This window comes from Choristoneura fumiferana, chromosome 2 (genome assembly GCF_025370935.1).
Source record: "Choristoneura fumiferana chromosome 2, NRCan_CFum_1, whole genome shotgun sequence".
NCBI classification, from domain to species: Eukaryota; Metazoa; Arthropoda; class Insecta; order Lepidoptera; family Tortricidae; genus Choristoneura; species Choristoneura fumiferana.
Genome location: NC_133473.1, coordinates 15,715,147 through 15,727,050, shown reverse-complemented (window position 1 = coordinate 15,727,050; position 11,904 = coordinate 15,715,147). Strand labels below are relative to the sequence as shown.

The 11,904-nt window shown below is 38.2% G+C and overlaps 1 protein-coding gene across 1 annotated transcript; it reads left to right on the top strand.

Moving 5' to 3' along the window:
* Positions 1–1,895: 1,895 nt before the first annotated feature.
* Positions 1,896–11,292, top strand: LOC141444749 (cyclin-A1-like). Its single transcript, XM_074110387.1, has 8 exons — positions 1,896–2,269; positions 2,337–2,626; positions 3,396–3,627; positions 5,033–5,256; positions 5,795–5,999; positions 6,655–6,813; positions 7,249–7,403; positions 8,436–11,292. The coding sequence occupies exons 1-8, from the start codon at positions 2,123–2,125 to the stop codon at positions 8,545–8,547; spliced, it is 1,524 nt and encodes a 507-aa protein (XP_073966488.1). The 5' UTR covers positions 1,896–2,122; the 3' UTR covers positions 8,548–11,292.
* Positions 11,293–11,904: the final 612 nt, after the last annotated feature.

Sequence of the window (11,904 nt, the reverse complement as noted above, 5' to 3'; positions counted from 1 at the left end):
TTCTCGTACTTTTGTTCAGGTCGCTGTTGTTTAGAGCCAACCAAGTGATAAAGAATCTACCATTCTTTTTGATCTTCAAGATAAAAAAAAACTTTCTAGGGGTGGAATCACAATTTGCCATGCGAGCATTCCGTTCAGATGTACAGCATTTTTTTGCATTGTATTCGCATATTTATAGTGTCGTGCCGCTCACGCTGATAGTATGAGTAAGAGAGTCCGGTATTAAAACTACCGTGAGACTCATTTAGCTCGATATCAGACGTGAGTTATCCATTATGTTATCATTTAAAATGAGTCCGGTATTAAGTGAATTTCGAAGTTTCCCCAACCTTATGTAACTAATAAATATTTAACACGAGAATAAGGGTCTGTTGATAAACCTTGATAAACAAAGGCGCGTCGATTTTTACGAGACAACTGTATGAGAACTTGGAGTTCCTCCAACTATCCGACGGGAAGAATCCTATGTAAGTTCTGGATTCAAAATAAATCAGCACGACGCATTCAGAATAAATACAGTGCGAATCTCTATTACTAAAAACAATAAACCGGTAAATAAATTTTAGTGAGGTGATAATACGCCTTTTAATTTCTTTAGGATAATCAAAATTTATACTCAATCATGGACACCCTGAAGAAACACATGTAAGACTAAACTAACTAACTAACTAGTTTGGCTCAGTGACCCAAAATGAGTCTTGGCCTCCGAAACGAGAGCTTGCCACTTAACCCGATCCTGCGCAACTTCACGCCAATTGCCGGCTCGAAGCTGTCGCAGATCCGCCTCCACAGCATCAGCCCAGCGATACTTCGGCCGACCAACCGGACGACGACCAGTTGGCCGTTCCAAGTACGCCCTCTTGACCCCTCGATCCTCCCCCATTCGCAGCAAGTGGCCGAGCCACCGAAGCCTGTGAGATTTAAATTCGCCGATTATATTAGGCTTAGCCACCAACTCCTAAATCTCAGCATTCTTGCGGATCCTCCAGGTGTCATCGTCTCTTCTGACGGGTCCCAGGATCTTCCGAAAAATCCTACGTTCAGTCACCAGAAGCTGGTACTCCTCCTTCTGGGTTAGAGTCCAAGCCTCGCACCCGTACATAAGAATAGGTCTTAAGACAGTCTTATAGATACGCATTTTTGTGTTTGTTTTGTTTAGGTACCTTTGCTGAGAAGCTTGGACACCAGTACCCTGTGGAGAGCTGCACTACACCGCGGAGTATTTTGTATGCGAATTTTTATTTCCTCCTCTCTTGTGTGTGTGTCGGTAATAGTGCAGCCAAGATACCTATATTTTTGGGCTCCCTGGTAGACTGAACTCCCAACCCGAAGACAGTCGCGCCGACTGCTACTTACTATATGTAAGACACGTGACGTAAATCGAGGTAATTTTTCTGACTACCAACTAATGTTGGGCTTGCTATCTCCAGTGTATTTATAATCTTTCGATAACGTCAGAATATTTTGACAATGACAGTTTTAATTTAATATTCTTTTTTTTGCCCTGAATTCTAACCATATGAATTCTAATATATCTGAAGTATTTCAAAAATATTTTTTTGTCAACATAAAAAATTTAACAAATTATGATTTGCTACGCTGACCCTGTCCTCTTATTTGAACCATGAACATCCGGGACGATTATATTATAACTTAAATTTGCTTATTGTTCTAACCCATTGCCCACTTCATTTTGCCAAAACGACAGATTATACTAATAATGGTTAATTTTCTAAGGTTTATTCAAGGTTTACCGTTTAACCCTTTTTACGTTACTTTCGATCTACTTCAATCGATATACAATATCGATTAAAAAACAGAGGGAAGACCATAGTTATATCAACTTCTGTCATTGGCCCAATTTTGAAATCGCATAGACAATAGAATGCAACAGCTGAAACTACCAAAATGTCTGTTGTCCGTTGACGCTTGTTAGCTGCTTCGGGGGTGATTTCGAATTCCTTCGGTATTTTTCCTAGTCTACACGCAATATTTTGATAAAAATGTGTCCCTAGAAAGAAGAAATCTGTGCTTCCGTTTGAGATACCAGTATCTCTTTTAACGGCTCGCGTTAGCTGATCTGATTACTCGTTAAAAGTTGTTGACGGAAGAAGCGGGGACAATGGCATCATTTAGAATTCACGAAGATCAAGAAAATACTTCTCTAGCGATCAGAAAAGAAAATGCTGAGGTGTTCGCTGCTGCTCAGCGGCGTGCTCTCGGTGACCTCAGCCACTTCGCTTGCAACCAGAACCGGAATATCAAACTGGTGAGTACACTTCAATCAGTCGTTGACATTGACCGTTGGTGTTTTTGCTAACAACAAACTATTTCAGTCCGGATTGACAAATGGACCCTGCAAAGTTCAAGATGAGGCACGAACGGTGCGTCAAATCAATAATGAAAAGAACATCGTGCCTCCCGTGGCGCAGTTTCGCGCTTTTAGCGTATACGAAGACAAGCCTTCAGAGATAGAGGTGAAGAAACGCGAGCCAACCTTCAAGCCTTTTGTACCTAAGGATACTAAGAAAGAGAGTTTTTTCATCAGCGCCGCCGAAAACGTGCGTGTATTGTGCGCTCAGACTGAAAAGCAATCAGATCGGCAAACTGCAGAACCTCCCAAAAGGTAGGAATTTTAAACATAACCTCAACTCGTAATTTTAATGTTACTCAACATACTCTCTTTAAAAAAAGACTCATTAACTTGATGCAAAAGCTGCTAGAGATAATTTCTTTATAGATGTCTAAAACCACAGAAAATATTGTTTCAAGGATTATATACACTTGAAATAAAAGCTGAGCTGACTGGGTTGTTGGCCAATGACTCTGCAGTACTTAGTTCTTCCTTGTTCAAGGATTTCATGTTCGTGGGTTCTTCTCAAGTTTTGTTAAGACCAGATTATATCTTAAAGCAATTAAATTTACCAGTATCTAGTAGAGCTAAAATTAGATTTAGAGATCTGGAGGCCTCGAAGGCAAATAAATACATTTGAAAATAGAAGTTGCTGGCCTATTGAAATTTCAATATTTTTAACCTCTATTATGGAGACCCTGGGTGAGGCCCCGCATTACTTTCACTAATTTCGGCACCACATAAAAGTAACAGAGCTCTTATGCCTATATTGAGTACACAAAACAGCATATTCTTGCATAATACTTAATTAAGAGAAATTGCTGATACAACATCTAACTTAACTAACAGCACACACAACATATTCATGTAATCTAGTTCAAATTCTAACATTCAGAACTTAATTTTGCTTGTGTGCATAAAATTAAGCTTGTATGGCAAGTAGTAAGACTCACTCGTAATTAAATATAACTTAAATTACTCATCATTCTTGCTAATGATAATTGCTGTTCACAATAATGAGTATTGTTCTTCATATCATCAGACTGCCTTTACAAGAGAAGAAAGATGTGGTTGAGTCGCCCATGTCAATTGCTGACTCTAGTGTGCTGTCCATGTCCATCACGAAGAATGAGAGTGACATCCTTGAGTTCACAGTCGAGGAAGAAGTTGAGGAAGATGAGGAGGACACAACCACTGCTCAGACGGATAGAGAGATGTTCTTCCATGTTGCGGAATATCGCCAGGATATTTATGAGTACATGAGGGAAATTGAGGTAAGTTTTAATATACTTCAGTAATTTAATTATTCAAGGCTAAAAATGGACTAACACTAGTTTGTAAGACCAATCCTACTAATAAAAAATATGGACTTTTTTAATTTATTGTAGCAGAAAAAAATCATTGTGCAGTTGTGTATTTTGTTTTTTTTCATCACACTTGCTCGTAAACAGTGTCGTGACATGCAGGCTACCTTGGTTGCAACCCCCCAAATAAAACCCTCGACCTTAATGTGCTTGTCATGAAACCCGTGGTTTGTAAATGAGTCATTGCCCGTACTAATTTTCTTGTCATGAAGCCTAAGGTCGGTAAATGAGTGTGATACTGCATGGCGTGCACACGTCGGGCACATGCTGCGTGGGGTGGGGCGGCGCGGAGGCTGGCGCTGCCAAGAGCGTAGTCAACGGTATCGGCAATTTTTGAAAAAATATCAGTTTTTCTTTTACAAATATACAATTTTACTCGCAAATGTGATAAAAACATTGTCTGTCGCACGGGCGGTACTAGAATTACAAACATCGACTCATTAAAGCCCGTTCTAATCTAAATCTAAGCCAAGTTCTAATAGACTCTCGTTCGTAATTCCTTGTTTACCGCCCTTAAGACACAATGTACTATTTTTGGTATAATTTGTTTTAAGATTTGAATGATTAATGCTGTAATTTGCTATTATTTATGTTTTGCATAAAGACTGCAAATCACAATATTACTATGTTAAATATTACAATAATTTCGATCTACCCACATCTCATGTGTAACATTGTTGTTATTTTATGAATTGATTACAGCAAAGACCTACATTATGTCCAGCTAAGTTCTAACTCTTATTCAGTTTAATAAAATTGAACAATGACTACATAAACATAAAATCTGATAGATTTAACATCAAAATCGGTAAAATAATTGATAATATCAAACTCATACCCATTCTCCATTGATATCATGTTCAAAATATCAATGGCGTTATATTTCAAGAATTGAATCAATTGTTCAGTAAAGATATATTTTTCTTAAAATTTATTTTATACTAGTCTTACCCGCGGCTTTGCATGCGTCAACATTAAGATCCAGCAGTTGAATTGAACTACTAGGGTTTTAATAATTTTTCATGGGATTTTTCAAATTATATTATGGTTTTCATCAATGTTGCATTAAAGACAACTGTGCCAAATATCATGTCTCTAAGCAAAGCAGTTGAAATTTCGAGATTTTGAATTTTGAATGGAATAAAAAGTTGCCTATGTGTTTATCCAGACGTCCAGCTATCTACATATCTAATTTCATCCAAATCCATCAACCTATTTAGTGTGAAGAACTAACAAACATACTCACGCACATACTCACCAACTTTTACCTTGTTTACTACCTATTTTAACTCATCATTATTTTTATTCTGTTCAGGTTAAACACAGAGCAAAACCAGGATATATGCGAAAGCAGCCAGACATCACACATGTCATGCGCTCTGTCCTCATCGATTGGCTGGTGGAAGTTTGTGATGAGTATGGGCAGCAGAGTGAGACACTACATCTGGCAGTTTCATATGTGGACCGCTTTTTGTCATACATGAGTGTTGTTCGGACAAAGCTTCAGCTGGTTGGTACTGCTGCTACATATATTGCAGCGTAAGTATTCTACTTTAAACTGCGTCAAATTATTAAAAAATATTGTAAGATCATTATTAGTAGGATTTAGGACAAAAGTATCAAAGGTTATCTCTAATATATGAGAAATAAGTTGTATCACTTTAATTCCAAATGTGTAAGCAAATAATATCATTACTCATCAATGTGTTCACCTACTTTATTTATCCAATGTATGTAATTTATGCAAGATAATGCTCTGACCCATTTGTGGGCCAGTTAGAATTTACATTTTATCAGTTTTTGATGATATTATACATATGATGTAATTAAATGAATTATCTATTAAAAGAAGAAAAAATAGGCCATTTTTTTTTGGGTGTAGATAGACTGTTGCTTGGTAGTCAAATTAGTGCACTCAATGGTTGCCTGGTAGAGATCCCTTACATACCTATTAAGTGACAGGCAAATCAAAAGTATCAGTTGCTTAATGCAATATAGCTCAGTGCATTTGCTATGTGAAATTGGTGCCAAAATTTAATACTAATACAACTAACATGATCCTTATTTATTTCCCCAGAAAATACGAAGAAGTGTATCCACCAGAAGTATCAGAGTTTGTTTACATTACCGATGACACTTACTCAAAGCGCGAAGTCCTGCGCATGGAGCACCTGATTCTGAAAGTGCTATCTTTCGACCTGTCCACGCCCACGTCGCTAGCTTTTCTGTCGCACTACTGTATCTCCAATGGACTGCCCAAGAAGATGTTCCATTTGGCTGCTGTGAGTAACTGCAACTGTAGTAACTGTTTCAATGTTAGCGACAGATGACTAAATTTCGGATAATGTTAACTTATCTCATATCCATATCCCATATCTGAATCTCAATGACAACCGGATGGCAAAGTGGTTAGAGGACCTGACTATGGCTGGCGCAGATATTCGTTTGTTCTCGGGTCTTGGATGATTAATATGTTATATGTTATATGGCCGCCTATTGCTCACCTTGTAATTTTAATAATTTGTTTTCTGTATCCCTTACTATGTCTGGTGTACAATAAAGAGTCTTTGTATTGTATTGTATTGTATGTTTCTATCTATATAAGTATGTTTATTCCGTTGCCTAGTATCCATAGTACAAGCTTTGCTTAGTTTGGGACTAGGTCAATTGGTGTCCAGTGTCCCATGATATAAAAAAAAAAACTACAGGCCTATTCTCTGCTATAGCACACGGCACGGAAGTATAGCGGTGAATGTTAATGTGCAAAAGTACTAATTAAGGTATCGTGGGGGACTGAACGGTGAGCGATGCGCGGGGTAGAGTGCAACTGGCATATATGCAGAATTTAATGATCAACGCTACACTTCCGTGCCGCCGGCTGTACAGAACATTGAAGCCAGCTATTTGCTTCTACTTCTCTCTCGTTTGTTAATCCAGTACATCGCGGAGCTGTCCCTACTGGAGGCCGACCCGTATCTACAGTACAAGCCGTCAGTGATCGCGGCCGCCTCACTTGCCACCGCCCGCCATTGTCTGCTGTGTCGCGGATGCACCGCCGGCGAACGATCTGACAACGCTGACTATACTATCGATGATGTAAGGAAACTTTATTTTTACTTTGTTACCCTTTCGCGTTCCTATAAAAACACACTTGCATTATATGCGAACATCGACCGCTTTGATTGAACATCAACCAATGTTTGGAAACATTTCTTAACCACTATCAAAATATCACAAAAAACATTCACAAGGCTGTTCCAATTCCAACCATCTACTATTCCGAAAGAATTTGAATGTACCTTTTATTTAATTGGCTAACAAATGACGTCTCAGTTCAGTATTTATTACTGGGGAATCGCGCTTCAAAGTACAATTAGGATGATGTGTATCCTACATGCATACATTTGCATAATATCTAATATCGTACATGCTACCCAAGAAGCGTGTTGTAATGTCTTAAGTCTAAAATGTGTGCATGTGTCTTGCAGTGCACACAAGATGTTATATTATATGCATTGTCTGTTACTCGAGGCGTGCGGCGCGGCGGCGTGGCCGTCGGAGGTGGCCGAGGGCGCGGGGTACACGCTGGGTGAGCTGGCGCCGTGCCTGCGCGAGCTGGCCCGCACCCATGCCAACGCCGCCAAACAACCCTACCAGGCCATCGTCGACAAGTATCGGAACAACAAGTCAGTATTATTATTATTATGGGTGGTTGGATCGTTTCCCCAAAATCGACTTTTTCTAGTAGCTAAATTTCCCGTCGCGCATTTTCCTACTCTTAATTTACACCAAACGTATTTATTCCTTACAAAATCTGCGAATGGAAAAATCATTTAAGGAATAAATACGTCTGGTGTAAATTAAAAAATAGGAAAATATGCGAATGGAAATTTTGCTACACGAAATTACGATTTTGGGTAAATATCCTTACCAATCATTATAATTACCTCCTGTTTCACCATCCATTGATTAAATTTATTTGACAGATAAATGTGATGCCATCTCTGTTTGTTTTGTTCGAATAGACGGAGACGGCATCACATTTATACGTTAAATAAAATAAATCAATGGGTGGCGAAACAGCCCCTTAGCCTATTCTGTCCCACTGCTGAGCAAAGGCATCCTCCTGAGACTTCCACTGCTCTCTGTACCCTGCATATAAGGGCCAGTCCTTCAAGAAGTAGTCCAGTTCATTCCGCCATTGCCGTCTAAGTCTGCCAGTATACAACATTATATTTAAAAAAAAATTTAAACCAAAAGGATTACCGCCAACAACTCAATCGGATCAATGACTCCGAGAGTAGTTTGTATTCATGGACAGTGGTGATCTTTCCCATCAGATGACCTGCTTGCTCGTTTGCCTCCCTCTCATTTGTCACATAATAATAAAAAAAAACAGTTAAATTTCTGACCCAGACTCGAACCCTTGACCTTACCAGTTTACTAGTCACAACAACGCCACGCTGTTAAATAACCATCGAAATTATCGATCTTATTGTGTAAGAAATTTACACTAATAAAACCACCGAAAAACAAAAACGGGCGTTGTCCAAGAGATAGGACTAAGCTATATCGATTGTACGCCCCTGAAAGCTTAACAAATTTCATCGAAATCGTTAGTATTTTCCAAGATCCCCGAAATATATAAGAATTGTTCGTTAAAAGATATTAGATTTTACCTTTTTAATTAAACGATTAACACTTTGTATCCCGTACAGATACGACGGTGTGTCAGCGATCACGGCGCGGCCGATGCTGCCGGTTGCGGCGTACGTCCCACCCGCGGCCACCGCCGCCGCCGGCGCGCGGGACTCCTCCCGCTCTAGCTAATCTCCAGGCCAGGTCTACCTTAGCTATATAATAATGACACGCCGCGCGCGTAACATCGACAAAGAATAAACGCAATTGCGCAATCGGTCGTTTCGTTATAGTCACTGGATTAAAAGGAACTCGTGTCACCTGCTGAAGGCAAAAGCAACATTTTTTGATTGATTCAATAAATTCACTAGATGCTTCTCCCGTAAAACGACCTGTGACCGCCAGCATACCGTTTGACAGCTAGCTCAACTTGTTAGTTTACGCCAATCGCTACGATTTTTTAATCTACTAAAAATAAAGTCTGCACGTTGTTTCGGAACCAGGTGTTCCCTGTAGAGTTAATTATAATTGACTCCAGGTAACGTGAGGATACACTGAACATGTCACGTATGAGATTTCACTGCGAACCGACGCGCAATGTCTTTGTTTGACACCCATTGGCAAAATTGGTGGGTCAGGTTAGACCAAAAGTTCTTTGAAGCGATATGGCACTCTTGCAACATGTATGTTACACAATATGTAATCTATCTTAGTCAATTAAGATTCGAGTGACTGGCAAAGTTGTGTACTTCTCGATGCTATGTCTATTCAACGACGAACGTCACGATTAGGCAAATGATGAAAAATGTGGAACCTTGCACCTTAACCAAGAGTTCAAAACAATATCCGGCGAAAAATACCATAATGCGATCTAGATCGTCTGCAGTTTTTTTGAGCAATGCGTACACTTGAAAACAAATGACCGCATCACAAACCTGAAGTTTACTCTAGATCTCGAAATTGTGTGATTTTTCGTTGGGTAATGAATTAGTTTAGTGAAAGCGATACTTAGGTCTACCTTTGTCATATCTAACTGGGAAGGGCCCAAAAACAGTTTAAGCGCCATATTGTGTGTTAAACTTCGTCGAATATGTCCATGAACTAAACCGCTTACCTCGCTACACCGCTACCACCCCCATCACACGGAACATGTGGCGATGATTGATTTTAGAACATATTCTTCGATACTCATAACACAAGATACAACGATTGAAACGCTTTTGAGTCTTACCCAATAAGCAATTAGGTGCTGTTCAAGAGACAATGTGAAAAAAACGTGGTTCCAATATTTAGCAATAAATTACCAAACTGAAGGTTTAGTTCAAGATACAATTTGAATAATCACGTTTATTTCTGTTGTATCTGCCTAAGGTTTCACATCATTGCGTGAATCTTTGACTTGAATGTGAATAAAGAAGGGTGTGACTCCAGTAAAATGGTAACCACTTTTTTATTTAGTTAAACCTTTATGACAGAATAAAGTCTGTAGGTAGGTTTTAATCTAGCTAAAGCCAATTATTATCGATTTTATATTTTAATTGAAGGCCTGATTAAAACATGTGTAAGTTAAAACTTTATTAAGCGAACTTTCCTACTTGCGAATCTCAGATTTCCTTTATTTCTGACGTCATGGTTTTGTATATACTTGTGCTCCGCTAAATGTACATGTGGGTATTTTTAGTCCATTTGTGTTCGAAATACCGAAAAACGTGTGTTACAATTTGACCGTTAATTCAAACCTTAAATTAAACGGAGTGTAATTTGCATGAAATCGAATGGCTATTTAGGGCTTAGTAGTGAATTTTATCGCTCCTAAGAACATGTAGGGCGTACCTACCAAAAAGATAAGCAAGAAAAACTGCTTCACGAACTTAATTAACAGACTGCATCTGGGGCCTTATTGTTACTATGCAAAAAAAAGGATAGAGACAACAGTATTTAATATCTTTCAGTACCTGGCAAGTAAAAATAGCTCGGAAACAAGGAGTTTTACTAGCTTCAATAGGTTAAAATATTTGACTGATTTAAAAGTAACAGTAAAAAGATGCATTTAAAATGCGCATTTAAGCTCTAAAGACTAAGAACTTAGTTTTCTACATTTTGAGTATTGTGTGAGTTGTTATGATAGTTTTAGTATTAACAGTTTCCAATGGAAATGCAAATTAAGACAAATTTGTTTTGTGCTCAAATGTATGTATATGTTTGTTTGTATGTATGACAATAAATGAACAGGAGGCGCGGTGCGGTTTTCCGCTGCCCAGCCTACTGTCGTCCGCCTTCAAACGCATGAAACGCCCGAGATCACTTTGTACAGTTTAATTGTAAGTGTTATAATTTTTATTTTCTAATCCTTTTTGTGTTCATTTGTTCCACGGGAATAAAATTTTCCCGAGTTCCGCGCTTTTTTTTCCGTTTTAGTTCCACAGTGTATATTTCGATAAGTATATTGTTGATACCAAAATTAAATTTACCGTCAGAAGTTAGTTACTTACTATAACGAAAAATGTAATTGTAACAGCTAAAAATATTGTATTTTTTTTGCTTCTTTTTCGGTACTTGAAACTTATACCAGAAAATATTCTACCTCCAATAACTCATAAGTTTGATGATCTGTACCTACTGTAACAAAAAATCAACATGACTGTTATCATGCAACTAAAGTATGAGTTTACGATCTAGTATGACATACCAAATTCAAACTACATACTATGAATATACGCGCTTAACAATTCTAAAGTACATACATAAATGATAAATGTTTGTTAGTAAATTATTATTTTTGAGACTTAAGGTATGTTTTAAATATTGGTAATTAGTTTATGATATAATTTAATTTAATATAATATAATCGCAATTTTCCTTCGATTTTACACTATGGAGGTAAGTACCTGCGAGTATCTATATTGATAATATATATTGATATTTTCAAATAAATAATGTGTTTTATTTAATTGTGGTTCTCAGGAAGAGCTTAATAAAAAATTTATTTGTTTATATAATGCATTACATAGTTAACGATATTAATCCGGCAACTATCAAGCCAGGTGCGGGCTGGTGACGTTGAGGAATAATTTCCTTCCGCAGCTATTTAGCGGCTGTTTTTCAGTTCATAAATTGTAAACTTTATTAGACGCGCAATAGAGTTGTTTATACAGTACGCCCGCGCGTAATTATGTGCTAGACAAGGTACGGTCAAATCTATTTGGAGAGCGCGCGACGCCGCGCGGGTTGCTCGCCCTAGAATGTAAAGCTCACTATAAAATATAAATTACTCCTCGTACAAAAAAATCAAAAGTTCATTTTGCAAAAATGCCGTATAGGGCTCTTTTCCATGCTTTTTAGGGTTCCGGAGCCAAAATGGCAAAAACGGAACCCTTATAGTTTCGCCATGCCATGTCTGTCCGTCCGCGGCTTTGCTCAGGGACTATCAATGCTAGAAAGCTGTAATTTTGCATATGTAAACTATGCCGACAAAATGGTACAATAAAAAAATAAACACACAGGTGGTTGGTGGTGGTGGTGGTTTTTACAGGTGGTAGGACCTTGTGC